We start from the raw sequence: 17644 nt of genomic DNA on the forward strand, positions 1-17644 counted from the left end.
GCTGGGTGAGCTTTTACTTAAATTAACTGAAATGAAACAGAGTAAAAAAATAAAGATGCACAAGTCCTATTAAATACAATGGCATAGTAAAATGGTGAATCCATCCGCAGCTTGAAAATATTCCAAAAAATACAAATTCCAAGAAAATAAACCTTGATTTTGACATTTTATATATGGAGGGGTGACTGTATTCAATTGTAGCCCTGCTTTTTCATTTTCTTAGTTTTCATCAGCATGGTTCCAAGTATTGCTATTTTCTGCTAGTAACAGTGTCATCTGCAAATAAATTATTGATGTAGCTTCATTCTACTCTCTCTTTCTCATGCTCTTTTACCCACCTCATTCACACACTTTGGCCATGTACAGACTGGCAGAAAGCGCCTCCCTATGGGTGGAGTTAGGGCACAGCGTCCTCACGCTCAACACCCTAATTCCACCCTCATGGTGCCATTTTGGTGCATGCTGGTCCACACGGCGCCTGCCATTATGAGCACCTCCAGCGTTGCATTCACTTGATGCAGCCCACTCACTTATCACTCATCCCACTCACTGCCACCTCATTCAACACCCCCCTTTGCAGACCAAACAGTAACTTTCCCAAGCTCTCTCTGTATCCCACTCATTACACTACTTTGTCTGCTGTTGCAACTAACTGAATGTCAACAGTAACTGTGCTGTAACAGTGATCATCCAATTTAAGTGTTGTTTAACAATCTAGTTGGTAAACATTTTGTGTCCAAGTGACACTGCATTATGAAATGAAAACATTCAAATAAAAATGTAGCAGATTAATATTTCTGAGTTATATTGTGATAATCTGTGGCTACCACTATCTTAAAATTTGCTAGTTATCAAAAAATAGCAGAGAAGTATACACTTTTTAATCACCAGCAGTTCCAATATTAAATTTATTTTTTTTCTTTCCTCACAAAGTACAAAGACATAGAAATGGGAGGTTTCAGTTAATTCTATATAACACATACAATAGCACAAAAGAAACAGACTTTTAAAAATTGCACTAAACAGATTACATGGAAAGGAAAAAGAAAATCAAAACAGAAGCTGGAATTGATTTTTATTACATGATCAGATTCTCTTGAAGGTTTCCAACATAATTAAATAATCATATAAAAGGAAGCAGAAACTTTTGAAATATATATTCATTTTCTTCAGTTCACAGTACTCATGTGAAATGCCCCAGATTGTTCTTAGAAATGGACCCTGTCAGCAAATAGCCCAGTGGGAGGATTACTTTAAAAGCATACACTTCTACATTTCAACAGGTGCTTCATGCAACTGTGTTCTTCATTAAGTTTCAACAGCTGTTGCCTACACCCCTCTCCAAGGCAAACAGTGGCAAATGTGTAATACAAGGCCTACAGAAGCCAACATTAAAGACTTCAGTGCCATCAACTGACTTTAGAGCAGATCACAATTAAATGGCTGCATTTCAAAAGGAGCCAAATGCATTGTGTTAGTGCTTGCCAGTATATGGCAAGTGGTATGACCAAAGTTTCTTCACTTGCTGCTGTTAGGTTCACCAACCTAGTCTAAACATACTATAGAGCTCAGAATTCAACAGGACACACAAAGTACATGATGTATATAAAGTACACACTGTGTGTCCAACCAATAAAGAATCCATTTGTATAACTAAAACTGGAGGCTGAAATTTACTACTGAAAATAATTGCTTCTTGGTAAGAGTGCCTGCTTAGTTCTCCTGCTTCTTACACAGCTATGTGAGAGTCAAAAGCAGTAAGTGAAGCTGATCAAGAAGTACCATATTAACAAGGCTGAACCCTGAAAATGTAAATAACCTTAACAATTGCAGACAGATTATAGGGTGCCTGAGAAGTGCACCTTCCAGTTTAAGATAGTTGGTGGTCAAATACGTGTATACAGTAGGTTTCCATTATCCTCCATTCTCTATTTAAAGAGTTTCCATATTCCTAAGCTTTAAACACATTTATGGCTGGTATGCTCTCAGCTTTTCCCCAGTATCTATTTATTAAAAATGCTGAATAATTGTTTACCCACAGACACCCCCCCCCCCAGGCCAACATTAAAGTTTATCTCCAATAACTGTTACATAATGGAATAAATTCAATTGTTAGTCCCAAACTAGAGTAGATGTACAATTAATGAAAATGTGCTAAGTCAGCACTTGTGTAAGATCCATCAATACAATAGGTCTACTCTAATTAACGAACAATTGAACTTTGGCTTAAGAGCTAAATGAAAGAGCAAATTTTAGAATGTTGGAACGGTTTGTATGTTAATCAAATGCCTTCCTACTTTTATAATGCAGTTGTTAATGTTCTGTGGACAAAGCCCAGAGTCTTTACTGCTTAGCCTTTAGAAAGGGTGTCTACAAGAAAATAGTACAAACTATAATGATTAAGTATGTAAATATTTTTAATCCAGTCAGCCACTGAAATGAAGGAGTTGCATACATACGGAAATATAAAATGGATCCTATGGATTGTCCACTAAATCAACATCTTTATTTACAAGGAGTGTTAAAACAAACTTGAGATATTTTGCATTCATTAGTAGTTATTCTCTGCAGTTGACACTCTGAGGCAGCCAAAATAATGTACAAGGTGGTGAATATTGAAAAATCAGTCAACTGCAGCCACTCATTAGCAACATGTGTGTCATTGATATTACCGTGACTTCCTTATCAATGCATGGACTGACAAAGCCATCTAACCACAATTCATTAGGTTAACCGCTCTGCAGCTAAAGTGCACCTCTGGGAAGATTGAGCATTTTCTTAACTACAATTCCAGTGTGTAAATAGCAAAAGTATTACTAGAACTTAGTTTTAAAATCTGTAGATTAAACTGGAGTACTTTACAAATTCATACTTTATTGCACACAGAGGATTTGGTATCTCCCTTGCCTTGTTTCTTCTGGGGAAAATTAGAACACCCAGAACAATGAGCCCAAGGCCATTCCCGTTGCTGCTCCAGCAAGCATGCCCAGTGCTAGGTCTCCATCGTTATCCCGATAACGTTCTCTGATTATGACATGATTTGCAGGAGGATGGCCATAGGGACCTGCAAAGGAAAACATCATAGTATACAAATGAATTAAACTTGAACTTTTTCATTTCATTTTGCATAAGAGATGTTGGATCTCCTTAACGTTGGGAGCTGAACATAGTTACACAGGAGAAGTCAGGTCTGGCAGTTAGACTAAATAGCTCCACTACAAACATACCAAAAAATCAGAATCACTATGCTTCATATACACAGAACGGAAAATAATGTGAAGGAAGACATTCAGATATCATGTTGTCTTTGGGGAAACATGCATATCTGGCTTATTTACAAAACCTGAAAGCACATTTTAGTGTTTCAGAGAAATCACAGCCATTGTGAATCCAGATACTACTTTCGTGAAACAACTGGAAGACTGATGTAGAAGCAAGTTCAAATACAGCATAATCCCTAATCCCTAAAGCAAATACAGTTGTTATGTTACACAAGCACATGAGACGATCACACATCATGCACAACTGTTATAAAACATCTTTGCTTCATCATATTGTTAATACCTAGTAACAAGGGCTAAACTAAGAAGTGGTAAGCTAATTATGAGCTGAGAAGTCATGTTCAAATCATAGAATCACACAGTTGGAAGGGCCATGCAGTCCAACCCCCCTGCCATGCAGGAACTCCATTGTTCTGTGTTCTAGTCTCTGGAGAAGTGGAAAACAAGCTTGCTCCATCCTCAATATGACACCCCTTCAAATATTTAAACAGGGCTATCATATCACCTCTTAACCTTCTCTTCTCCAGGCTGAACATCCCCAGCTCCCTAAGTCGTTCCTCACAGGACATGGTTTCCAGACCCTTCACCATTTTAGTCATCCTCCTTTGAACATGCTCCAGTTTCTCAATGTCCTTTTTGAATTGTGCTGCCCAGAACCGGACACAGTATTCCAGGTGAGGCCTGACCGGAGCGGAATAGAGTGTCACTATTACTTCTCTTGATCTAGACACTATACTTCTATTGATGCAGCCTAAAATTGTATTGGCCTTTTTAAGTGTCGCATCACACCGTTGAATCAGATGTCTCTCCATATATCAAAATATTCAAACTTTTAACGTCTGAGAGTCACACCATGGCATCAAATCTCCATTATTTACACAAGAACATTCTTTTATGACTATAACCAACTATGACCACTAAATATACTATATTCCTGTTAGACACAATGTATGTTTAGCAATGCAGTCTTGTGCAGGTCTACTCAGAGGTTAACTCCTTATGTTCAACAGGACTTACTTCCTGTTAAGAGTGCACAGAAATGCAGTTTAAACTGTTATATATCACTAGTGCATTAAATGTACACTTCTCCAACTTTTTAAATATATTGTTAAAACATGAGGATTATCATAGAAACATAGAGCTGGAAGAGACCGCAAGGGCCATCCAGTCCAACCCCCTGCCATGCAGGAAATCCAGATCAAAGCATCCCTGACAGATGGCCATCCAGCCTCCGTTTGAAGACCTCCAAGGAGGGAGACTCCGCTACTCTCCGAAGAAGTGTGTTCCACTGTCGAACAGCCCTTACTGTCAGGAAGTTCCTCCTAATGTTGAGGTGGAATCTCTTTACCTGCAGCTTGCATCCATTGCTCTGGGTCCTAGTCTCTGGAGCAGCAGAAAACAAGCTTGCTCCCTCCTCAATATGACATCCCTTCAAATATTTAAACAGGGCTATCATATCACCTCTTAACCTTCTTTTCTCCAGGCTAAACATCCCCAGCTCCCTAAGGCGTTCCTCATAGGGCATGGTTTCCAGACCCTTCATCATTTTAGTTGCCCTCCTTTGGACACGTTCCAGTTTCTCACTGTCCTTTTTGAATTGTGGCGCCCAGAACTGGACACAATATTCTAGGTGGGGCCTGACCAAAGCAGAATATAGTGGCACTATTACTTCCCTTGATCTAGACACTATACTTCTATTGATGCAGCCTAAAATCGCATTGGCCTTGTTAGCTGCCGCATCGCATTGTTGACTCATGTTCAACTTGTGGTCTACTTGGACTCCTAGATCCCTTTCACATGTTGTCTCCTTAAGCCAGGTGTCCCCCATCCTATATCTGTGCATTTCATTTTTTTGCCCTAAGTGCAGTACCTTACATTTCTCCCTGTTGAAGTTCATTTTGTTAGCTTTGGCCCAGTTTTCTAGTCTGTACAGGTTGTTTTGAATTTTGATCCTGTCCTCTGGAGTATTAGCTATTCCTCCTAATTTGGTGTCATCTGAAAATTTGATAAGTATTCCCCAAATTTTTTCCTCCAAGTCATTGATAAAGATGTTGAACAGTACTGGGCCCAGGACAGAGCCCTGTGGGACCTCACTGGTCACTTCTCTCCAGGATGAAAAGGAACCATTGTTGAGCACCCTTTGGGTTCGGCCAGTCAACCAATTACAAATCCACGTAACAGTTGCCTTGTCTAGCCCACATTTTACAAGCTTGTTTGCAAGAATGTCATGGGGAACTTTGTCAAAGGCCTTACTGAAATCAAGATATATTATATCCACAGCATTCCCTTCATCTAACAAGGTGGTAGGATGTCTAAAATCTAAAATTGTTTGTCTGTGTTATTCTTCAAACTGATGAATGTCACAGTTCTATGACTATCAAAGAAAAAGGTACTGGAAATCAGTGTAGCCTGTGTATCACAGGAAGGAGTGCTGGTAAGATATATTTTCCATGCATTAATTAACTGGAGAGTAAGAAAATGCCTTGTTTTTTTTAAAAGGAAGAAATAGTGCATCTAATCCAAACTGCAAAATTCTAGATGAGCCCATCAAGAAGAAAAAAAAAGCAATTACCTTGATTTGGATATTGGTAAGGGATTATATATGTCTGTCCATTAGAGGTATAGATGACCTGAGGTCCTGGAGGTGGATATGCACCATTATACTGTGGGTAGCCATAAACCTGTTGAAATTACAAATGCTGGTTAGGAATCCATTTGACAAAGAATTTCCAAATATTCTTTTTTAAAAAAACTGAAGTGCAGCAACTAATTCTCTTAAACTGAAAACTTTATCACAGTCTACAACTAAGAACACACTCATGCTTTTGTGATGCAAGACCAGATAATGTGCTAACAGGACAACCCAAGCAAAGTGGAGCTTTCCTTCATCAGCAACTCCAGCCCTACACCCCACCCTCATGACAGCTGAAACTGTCAGAACATAAGTACACATAACATTACAAAATGCCAAGAGCCACAGTTTTCCAGCATAATTTTACATTAAAAATGGGAAAAGCCACAGTTTTAACCAAGTTTCACTAACCAACCTTTCTTTATATAATTTCTTTTTACTACCTACCTCAGGTGATGGTGTAGCATAAGCTGTATATGGAGGAGGTGCGGAGGAAATTGAATTGTCTTCATATGTCACTTCGGAACCAATATAGGCCTAGGGACATCAATAAAAAATGTTACAGCAGTTGTTCACACTGTTAAAGGGCAAGTGCTTCTGAACAGATAAAAGCCACGGATTTATAAATAATCCATTCATTAGGAACTGAAGTGAAATTAGAATTTCTGATCAATCATACTTAACTGGAAGAAATACTACTACTGCGGAACAAAAAGCAGAAATATAGCTTTCCAGTGTTACCCTTCATTCCATAGTAGACAGAAGAGAAATGGGAAGAGTCCATATACTGGCACATGAGAAAAACCACAGGACTCTGGGGAAGGTGTCATAGTAGCAATCCACAGAGAATGACTGCCGGGATTGAACTTTATCCTACTAGAACAATGTAGGTCTTTGGTTAGTGGACCCTGAGCCAGTTCTAAGCTGATGAAATAATTGTCTCTTAACACACAGAATCACAACATACCCCAGTTCAGCCACCTACCATCTAGTGTTTTTTTCTGCAAAGACAAAAATATAATGGGACAAAATTGTTCTAGCAAATCTGTTGTGTTTTGCTGATGGCATTTACCTGTCTGATGCCATTTTGAGTGTGAAACATGACACAGAAAAGCCAGCAAGAGTGCTTAGATGAGAAGCAAACTCCTCCTTGCTCAAAAATGGAAGGGCTGCAAGTACACAGATGCTTGATTCTACCCAGGAAGGCTCAGAGATAAAGAGTGACAGGGATGGAAGAAGCCTGTTCTCATCTCATCATAAAGTAGCCAGAGACATCATTTGTGAATGATCAGGACCAAGAAAGGATGCAGACAAGGAAACAGTGCTAGAATTCTTTGAAGTGTGTCTTACACTAAGTAATCTTTACCATATAATTTTTTAAACAAATTCAAAAAATAAAAAGAGAGAGGGGGAGGCATTGCATGAATTTAGGGCATGAAAAAGAGCAAGCTCGTGTAGAAGGCATACACTGGCTCCCAGCTCCCTGAGGGAGTACATCATGGACACCATCAAGCCTTGGAGGAACTGCAGTATCCAGTCTCAAGGTGTTTCCACTGCAGAGAAGCAGAGCATGAAGAATTTTTGTGTACAAATGAAATATCTGAAGTTTGACAATGGGGAAACAAGAACAACAAACAAGGACACTGCTTAACAGTCTGCCTTTCAAGACATGTGGGCTATTTATTAAGCAGCTTCAAACAGGGTATACAGCAGGGATCTAAGCCGCTGATAAACAATCTGAGTTTAGAAATAAATGTCTATTCCAGTAATGTATGCCTACAGAATATAGTACAACAATGGTGGTGGTCCCAACACATCATATCCTCTGAAGGAAGACATACAGACGGGTAGTGAGGCTGGTACACCACAAAAGGCTTGATCTAATTACAGTATGGTAGCCACACTAACTGAACAATATTTCCACAATGGATGAACTGTGAGGGGAGACAACTATTTCATTAGCTTAGAACTGGCTCATGGTCCACTAACCAAAGATCTACACTGACACCATTCCACAAAATAAGCCACACCTACACCTCAGCTTTTTCTATGATAGGGCAGCAAATATGAAAACCAGCAGATGACACACTATATATGGGAAATCTGCTTGCAAGCATTACTGCAACATCCAAGTGACAAGTTGTGTTTGTCTGTGGTATGACCCTTCATTAGAACACATTTTCCTCGGCAAAAACTATTTTTATTCCTGGGAGAGAATTATTCCACAATATCATTAATGTCAGCTCTTCCTACCAACAAACAAAAACTGTTGTTTTCAGCCAGAATTTGTCCTGGCTTCCTAAACTGGGGAAAAGTGTTTCCCTTCATTGGAAATAAAGAGTGTTGGTGTTTTTAGGAAACAAATAATATGCTGGTTACTGGGAAGGGGGAGGCAAAGTAGATGGTCTCTGAGCTATTCAGAACAAATGTTCCACCTCATTTGAATATATGTTTTCTGACTCTGAGTAAGAAATAGCATAGATAGTGTGGAATATACATTATTAAGAACCCAGAAATACTCTTATGGACATGAGGCTTTCTTATCCTTTGAAATACACTGGAATTCCTGGGTAAGAAAATGCTCCAGAAAACATTCAATGCAAGGTTTGGGGCTTTTTAAAAATCCCCGTGGATGAGAGCTAAACCTGTCTATGTACTCTTTCCTGATTCCCTTATAGGTACAGGCTGGGTCCCCTTATGCTTCAGACCAGAAGTATTTTGGATTTTGGAATATTAGCATATACATAATGAGATATCTTGGGGATGGGACTCAAGTCTAAACCCAACCCAAGAGGAGCAGACATAGCAGTAGATGGGTGATGGATGCCAGTGAGTGTGATGATGGGTGTACATGAACATGAATGAATGAGCACTATAGAAACAGTCATGGCTAATATTATATGCGAAGTTATTTTTAAGTATGTATGTTGCACCCATAGTATGCATGTCATTCCCACGTTTAAAAACAAATGAAGAAAACTGATCTAGACTTTCTTCATTGCCAGTTGGGCTGGGGCCCGGGTTACTTGAGGGAACGCCTCTCCCTACATAATCCTCCCCGCACACTCAGATCTACAGGAAAACCCTTACTCAGCTACCCTAAGGTGAGACTGGCGATTACACAACAAAGGGCATTCACAGCAGTGGCGCCTTCTCTATGGAATGCCCTACCGGAAGAGATTCACCTTAGTGGAACGGTGGAAGCCTTTAAGAAGGCTCTAAAGACTCATCTCTTCCTACAAGCCTACCCTCCCAATTCCGTCTGAGACCATCTCCCCCCTGTTGTCTTTGATATATACTAATTCATGGTTTTAATAGTTTATTACATGATATAATATGTTTTTAATCTTGTTTCAATTTACTTTTTTAATATGTATTTAGATGTGGATTTTTAATTGTTCTTATTGTTTGTTTTTAACGATACTGTACACCGCTTTGATCGTAGGAAAAGCGGTTAACAAATAAACAATTTATTATTATTATTATTATTATTATTATTATTATTATTAGTTTCCCAAATGTATTCACTGACCCTTCAAGAGGATCTTGATTCTTTTTACCTTTATGCAGGTAGTGACTGAACCAATATGGGTGGATTAAAAAAAAATAGTTCATAACAATTTGTAAAGAAAGGACTCCTTCTGCATAGTTCTGACTAGGGCTATTTTCTTCTTTTTCTTTTGCTCCTACTGGAATCAGGTCACAGAGCTAACAACAGAGGCGCTGACAATATCACAGTTCTCAGTCAACTTGCTTTGTACTCCCCATGCACAAAAGACAGAATCTGATATTTGACTCTCATCTGATATAGGTACAGACTATAGGTACTCAAAAGGTGTAACCCTGCTGCCCACAACTTGCTCCAAGTCTTTGTGAAGGCAGGTAGATAGATACAGAATGAGAGATGATGGAATAAGCACAGCAGGGCAGCTAGTGGTTCTTATGTAGGTGGAGTGGTAAATCTGTTCTAAGTTTTAAACTGAACTTTAAAGGAGCCGTCCAAGATTCTTTACCCTGTTTTGGGGGAAAGGAATAGCTCTTTGTATAAGCTCCTTTATAGCTGAGACTAAAACCTGAACCAGATTTTCCCACTCCACTGACATGGAAGCCATCAGCTGCTGGGGTTGGAAATATGTTCCAGTTTTCACTAATGAATCCCTATCAGGCTAAAAAAAAAGCAGAAGAAAAAGAAAATGAAAGCAACTACAACCAATGTTCAAAAATATACAAACAGATTCTACAAGTAGGCAAACCTTTGTTAACATGAACTAAAATTCCACAGAAGTATACAGGCTTTCGAATCCTCCAGAAGTCTTCAACATACAAGGTGACATAAAAGTTAGAGGCTACAGGGAAAGCAGGGAAATCCAAAAATTGGTCTAAATATTGGAACTATGAGGTCCACAGTTAGATTCAGTCCCAAGATGGCAGTTTCAGACTGAATGAGTAACTAGCAGGTGTGCAGGTATTAAATCAAACGTAGCAAATGCATACTGAGAAGAAATAGCGGGTTTCCATTTTTTAAAAAAAAAAACATTAGGCTGGCTGCAAACTGAGAAACCTGCCTCTTGCCTTAGGCAAAACCATCAGCTTTCTGAGGTGGCAAAACGTAGATACAGAGAGAAGCAACACAGTTCAAAAATAAGCAAAGCTGAAACTTAAGTTTTAAGTGGTACTTGAGATTTTTAAAAAGTGAGCTCACTCCAAACCATGAATATTGTCTAGGGGATTGGAGCGGATGGAACCTTTGAGGAAAAATTCTAACAAAGGTATTTTCCACCTGAGGATTTGGGTTTTGCTTAATTCTTATGGACTAACATATCTACATCTGGTTTTGTATTTGCTTTGGAAGATTCTGCAGTGAGCCACTCAGGCTCAGTGCATGAGTCAGCTTTGGATTACCAAATAGAAGGCCCTGAATGGAATGCTTACCATCATTCCTCCCCCCCCCCCAACACACACACTCCTACATGGTAAGATCCTTCCAAAATATACCTCCTTTCTCTAGAGATGGCAAATATGTGGCCCTCTTGATTTTGCTGGACTACAACTCCTAAGATTCTTCTTCCCTCACTATGCTGATTAATGTTTATGAGAATTGCAGTTCAACAACACTTGGAAGGTCCTACGCTCTACACCCCTGATTTAAGCAGTCCCCTTTTAATCAAGATTAGTAAAAATTGCTACTAAAGCTGTTAGTACCATTACTATGTTCCACTAGGTTGGCATGCACTCTGCTTGGGCTAGCTGAGGGACACCTGCTCTAACAGCCTGCCAATAGAGTAATGGACTGTGTGAAATCAGTATTAATCCCAGCTCTTCATCAATAGTTCAGTGCGCCCACAGAAAACCCAATAGAAATAGGTCAGCCAATACTCATATTCAGTCTCTTGTGTGGCTATTAAAAAAATGTCCCCTTCTTCTCGGTCTACTCTGCAAATCCTCCTTCCACTGCATCATTAGAGATGCAGACTTCAGTGCTATTTAAGACAGCAAGAGATAAAAGGCAATTTCTTTCACTACTGTTTTCAATAGCAAGAAAGAAGAAATATGAAACATCATCGTACCTCATTTGTTCTAGCATCTTGGAGAGCAATTTTCCAAGCCCTGTAGGAAACATGAACAGAGAAATTATAAAAGAAAAAATTGCTGATAAGTATATACTTATTAACAAGTATTGCTAATAAAAATTGCTAATGCGTATATGCACCAGTGTATGCATATACGATACTTAGGAAAAATATATATAACTCACAAGCAATCATCAGCGCTTTCCGCACAGAGATTGAGCACTTTTCCATCACGGCAAATGATCTGCAGCAAACAATCTCTAGATTTCCCTTCTGGAGGCTGCAGACCTGTTCAAAAGAAAGAAAACAAAACAAAAACAAGAAAAGATTATTTGACTTCCTGACAAAGAGCTAGTTGCTCAACTGAGGCACAGGATGGAGATGCCCTGCAGAAACTAAAGCAAAAACCTACAGTATATACTCATATATAAGTTTAAAAATGTTAGTCAAAAAACTGACCCAAAAACCCTGGGTTGATTTATCCAAGTACTGTACATTAACTCTTATCAAAGAAAGAAACCATCTCAAGTAGAGTGGCAAAAGGCTAGAACTTAGACCATCCTGGGAGCACCTAAAAGAAGCACCAAGCCCCTCTACTCTCTCTGCCATGGCAGCACTTCTATGTTTTTGAATGTGTGGGTGGGAAAATCATGGCAGTGGCAGCTTTTTGGCACTTCCTCTTAAAGAAGAGCCATGAGGAATTGGACCTGAATAAGAAATTTGTGTATGTTTGTCACTTTTTCTGGGTTAAAATCTGACAAAGTTATCACATTAAAGTTAAAGACTGTAATCACTGCCAATGTAGTCACCAGATTCTCTGCTATGTTTTTAAATCCTTTTTGAGATATGTGCACGTTATTAGTCTCACCAGTGCCTGGTCACCTCCCCCAGACATCATGCAACCACCATTTACCATAGTTCTCTCTTCTTCCATCCAGCCTTTAGGGTGAGCAGAAACAGCCCTCAACTTATACGTGAGGTCGACTTATAGCTGAGTATATATGATACATCTGACAAATGGAGACACATACAAATTCTGCTTGCTTTATTCCTACAAAGCCATTATTGCTAAATAATTAAGGCAGGAGCCTTTTAAAGGAGGGATTCTCAAACCTTCTATCCTAGGGCCCTTCTAGAACAGCAGAACATGATGAAGGCCCACCAGCTACAAAAAGGGAAGGTGAAACTACTCAAAAAACAGTGGCAGAGGTAAACAAATTCAGCTGGCAATTCCTGACATAATTTTTACATTTTATCCCTTTTTGGAATTTGAACAATTCTTCCATCATAATCAGAGGTCCCACAAGTCAGTTCTCCTCAAATGAAGTACAGGCATTAGCTAAGGAAGTATGATTCAGCCTTCCCACTTCAAGTACAGTTTGCTGATCCAGGAGCTCTACACTGAAAATACTTAATATTTTGTATTTTTCATTCCTCCTTCACTTGCATTTCTCTCCATGTATTCTTCCTCCCCTTATTATTCCCAGCTGCTAGTCTCTTTGAGCCTTTTCTCTGCAGCTTTTACACTCACTTTCTCCTACAAGACAATTTCTTTCTTTTTTCTCTATTTCCAGGTTTTTCATTATTACTGTTACTAGTAATCCTTAACTCCACTAATTTCCCCCAAAAGGCCCCTTCAGCCCCTTTATCTCAGAAGCTCTTCTCTTACATCTCATTTAACTGAGAAAAAGAGGAAATCTAAATACCCAACACAAAACCTGCAAAGAAGGATGCAACTGCATAGCATCCTCAAAAAAGAGCCATCCAGTCCACTATTTTCCAAAGGCAGCATGCCTCTCTGATGAATTACTTCCCAAAGAAGTCTGTTTCACTGTCAAACAGGCCATAGAATTAGGAAGTGTCTCTTTGTGTTTAACTGAAACTGGTTCTAGTCGCTCTCTTTGAAGAAACACAGACGTCAACATCATAGAGGTGATATGATAACCCTGTTTATGTACTTGAAGAGATGTCATATTGAGAAGGGATCAAGCTTGTTTTCTGCTGCTCCAGAGAACAGGACCCGAACCAATGGATGCAGATTGCAGGAAAAGAGATTCCAGCTCAACATTAGGAGGAACTTCCTGACAGTAAGGGCTGTTCAACAGTGGAACACACTTCCTCGGAAAGTGGTGGCGTCTCCTTCCTTGGAAATCTTTAAACAGAGGCTGGATGGCTATTTGTCGGGTATGTTTTGATTGAGAGTTCCTGCATGACAGGGGGTTGGACTGGATGGTCCTTGTGGTCTCTTCCAATTCTATGATAGTATTTTGCATGACAGCTTTTCAGATATTTGAACCATTGTCACGTTACACCTTAAAAATCTTTTCTTCTGTAAGGTAAACATGCCTAACTCTTTACATTATTCCTCAGATTTTAGTTTTGAGAACTTCTATCATCCTGCCTGTTTTCCTCAGGACACATGCCAGTCTGCCAATGTCTTTCTTATAATATGGCAGTCAGAACTTTACTTAGTATTACATGTAACCAGACTAGTGCAGAACAGAGTGAAATTACTATTTCAAGTAATCTGGATACTATAGTTCTGTTAATGCTGCCTAAGACCTCATCTGCACTGCAGAAATAATACAATTTGGCATTGCTTTAACTGCCATGGCTCAGTGCTATGGAATCCTGGGATTTGTAGTCTGCTGTAGCACCAGAGCTATGACAGAGAAAACTAAATATCTCATAAAACTACCAATCCCAAAATTCCTTAGCACAGAGCCACAGTAGTTAAAGTGGTGTCAAATTGCATTATTTCTGCAGTGCAGATGAGGCCTAAGACTGCATTACCTTTCTTAGGAACCACATTTCACTGCTGGCTCATGTTCAGCTTATTTTCCATTATCTAATTGTCCTGTACTTCCAATAGCCAAGGCACCTTCTTTTTCTTTTTTTATCAGAAGGAAGTGGGAAAACTCTGACTCTCCCCCAATTCTTCCCCTCATCCCCCCCCCCAATTCTTCCTCTAAACACTTCTTTGGGGGTAATTTCACCATATTTTGGACTCTTCCCCTTTGTTTCAGGCCCAGACAAGGCCTTTATTTAATAAGAAAGCAAAATGTTAAGTACTGGTTCACTTCCAAGGCTTTCCCTGAGCTTTAGACAGCCCAAAGGTGGGCAAAATGTAGCCGAAATTCTCTCCATACCTCCTAGGGAGCCAGGGGGGTATGTTTTGAATCAAAAAATCTTTAATGAGTGTTTTTAAAACCAAGGGTGTGGATGTACAGAAGGGGATGCAGATCTCCAGGGTCCTACAGGACTGAAATACCACTCCCTAACCTTCTGCAGTACAAAACAGAACCAAACCCGTTCCATCAGAGTATCCAACCAATCATGTGCAGAAATCCCAGTTACAAAGATCATTACATGAGATGTTCTGCACAGAACAGTCAAGGTGGAAAACTGACTTTTCAGCTTGCCACTAATTCAGCATGTAAGGTGAAATCATACAGTCCAATTTCTTCCATTCTTTGCGGGGGGGGGGGGGGGATCATAGAGAATTTGCCTTTAGAGGAGGCAAGTGGGTCCTCACAATTTCTACTAAATTAAGCAGAATAAACCTAAAATCCTATGCACGCTTATATAGAATCATACACACATACCTGGGAGTAAGTCCTGTTAAACTTAATGAAGTTAATGTCTGATTAAATGTGAACAGCTTTGCACTGTCTGTACAGTGCCACATTGAGAACCATCACTGACCACAGTTTTAAACTGTGGGAAATAACTTTTTGTGAATTCAGCCCTTGAAAGTAAACTTAGTTCTAAGTCATTCATGTTTGGATTACAAGTCATAACTAATTCAATCATCACTGATGATAAGTTTCGCATGTGGAAAGTAATAAAATGTTAAATAAAAATCACATCTATACCTCGGCATTCATTCCCCACTCTGATGTTGATGCAATCAACTTTCATGTGGATTCTGTCCTCTAGATCATGTCGATGTTGGTCATCATAAAATAATAAATGGCCATGAGACCACAGATCAAACCAGTTCTTCTTCCAGCGCCTTAGTATAGTACCTAAAAGGATTAGAGAGTGATTATTTTGGAATTCTCCTATTAGAATAACATCTTGTTCTAAAAAGTGATTTCAACAGCCTTTCAGCTTGGAATAAACCTTTTTATTTTTAATATTGTATTTGAAACAGTGGTTCTCAACCTTCCTAATGCTGTGACCCTTTAATATAGTTCCTCATGTTGTGGTGACCCCAGTCATAAAATTATTTTCATTGCTATATGCAAATATGTGTTTTCCGATGGTCTTAGGCAACCCTGTGAAAGGGTCATTCAACCCCCAAAGGGGTCCTGGCCCACAAGTTGGGAACCACTGATTTAAAAGAAAAAAGAATATACAAGCAACAATTCATATAACAAAAGAATTCTGGGTTGGTGAAGCCAGTAGGGAGCCAAACCAACTTGCTCTTCCCCCACCCTACACTGGTGGTTTAAGATCACACTTGATTTAAGATCCTGGTTGACAAACTGAACTCCTCATTTCAGAGGCAATGCTGAACTCTCAAACATTATCAGAAACGTAGCATTGAAGACAAAATGAGATGGGAGGAGAGGAGATGTGAGTTAGGACTGCACAAGCCTGATGCTTGTTCTCATCAGACAAGTTGGAAACATTACCTCCAAAGGAAGATATTAACATCTGGAGAGTAAGAGCAGCATGGAAGATACTTTGTGGAACAGAAGCCCCAGAATTCCAATTATTAACAATATATTCCATACTGATTATCATGCAGAGGTCTGTTTTGGTCTTAGTGATTATGCTAGCCAAGCAGGTCAGCCAAACTGCTATGAAACTATATAAGAAGAAACAAACACAACTATGTGTGTCCATAGATATGTTAAATTTAATAGAACTCACTCCCAGGCAACTGAGCACAGGATTTACATCTGCATGCAGTGTACTGTATATCAGATCTGTGGAATTCACTTCCACAACTCTATCAATGGTCATGAACTCTGACGGCTTTAAAAAGGAATTAGATGATTCATGCAGGTTACGGCTATTAACAGCTATTAGTCATGATGCACCTCCAAAGCCAAAGCAGTATGCTTCTCAATGCCAGTTACTGGAGAATACAAGGCAGAAGGTGTTTATGTATTCATGTACTTATTCTGGTTTCCACCTATTGGTATCTAGACATTCGTTTAGTTCCCTCTTACGTGTACCCTCCAACCTAACATCAAGAGGTGCTCGAGGCTTTAGTTTAGAGGTGCACTAAAACCGCTAACACCTCTTGATATTAGGTTGGTGGGTACACATAAGAGATTTTTCTGTAGCAGCTCCAATGTGGAACTCCCTAACAAAGGAAGTTAGGCTGGCTTCATCTCTTTTAAGCTTCCAGCAGGCAGCCAAAATAGTGCTGTTCTGCACAGCATATAATGTTTGAAACTGCTGTTTTCATAGAATCATAGAGTTGGAAGAGACCTCAAGGCTCATCCAGTCCAACCCCCCTGCCATGCAGGAACTCACAATCAAAGGATCCCCAACAGATGGCCATCCAGCCTCTGTTTAAAGACTTCCAAAGAAGGAGACTCCACCACTCTCAGAGGGTGTGTGTTCCACTTTTAAACAGCTCTTACTGTCAGGGAGTTCTTCCTAATGTTGAGATGGAATCTCTTTTCCTGTAGCTTGCATCCACTGTCCCATGTCCTAGTCTCTCGTGTAGCAGAAAACAAGCTTGCTCCATTCTCAGTATGACACCCCTTCAAATGTTTAAAAGAGGACTATCATACCACCTCTTAACTGTCTCTTCTCCAGGCTAAACATACCCAGCTCTCTAAGGCGCGTTAGAAACACGCCGAAAGTACGCGCTCTACTCGTACTAGGGTTAGAAAGGGGAATCTATTCTAGACGTCCCTCAACCCTAGTACGCACAGAGCGCGTATAAAATGGCAACGCCCTTCCACACGGGTGCCGCCATCTTGACGTAGCGGACGCATAGCGTCTGCACATCGCACAGCACAAATGACGTCATGAGTGCAGCATTGGCGCCTCGTGATGTCAGAGGCGCGCCACAATTAGAAGTGCCATTTGGGGGCTTCTTTTTTGCAGCGTGGAAGAGCCAAACTGTTTGGACGCTTGGGCTCCTCCACGCTGCAAATGACGGCACCAGCAGACCGCCGATTTCAGGCGGTCTG

The 17644-nt window shown here is 39.9% G+C and overlaps 1 protein-coding gene across 1 annotated transcript in view; it reads right to left on the reverse strand.

The window, feature by feature from the left end:
* Positions 1–877: 877 nt before the first annotated feature.
* The window catches only part of PLEKHB2 (pleckstrin homology domain containing B2), a 28999-nt gene continuing 12232 nt past the window's right edge, over positions 878–17644 (reverse strand). The window contains exons 3-8 of the mRNA XM_089509559.1: positions 15359–15511; positions 11669–11771; positions 11481–11520; positions 6361–6450; positions 5854–5962; positions 878–3064 (exon numbers count right to left, since the gene is read on the reverse strand). Of these exons, the coding sequence (XP_089365685.1) occupies positions 2928–3064; positions 5854–5962; positions 6361–6450; positions 11481–11520; positions 11669–11771; positions 15359–15511 (632 nt within the window). The 3' untranslated portion in view covers positions 878–2927. The remainder of the gene's footprint in view (positions 3065–5853; positions 5963–6360; positions 6451–11480; positions 11521–11668; positions 11772–15358; positions 15512–17644) is intronic.

The sequence above is a fragment of the Sceloporus occidentalis genome, unplaced genomic scaffold (genome assembly GCF_023333645.1).
Source record: "Sceloporus occidentalis isolate IW3139 unplaced genomic scaffold, rSceOcc1.0.p SCAF_2, whole genome shotgun sequence".
NCBI classification, from domain to species: Eukaryota; Metazoa; Chordata; class Lepidosauria; order Squamata; family Phrynosomatidae; genus Sceloporus; species Sceloporus occidentalis.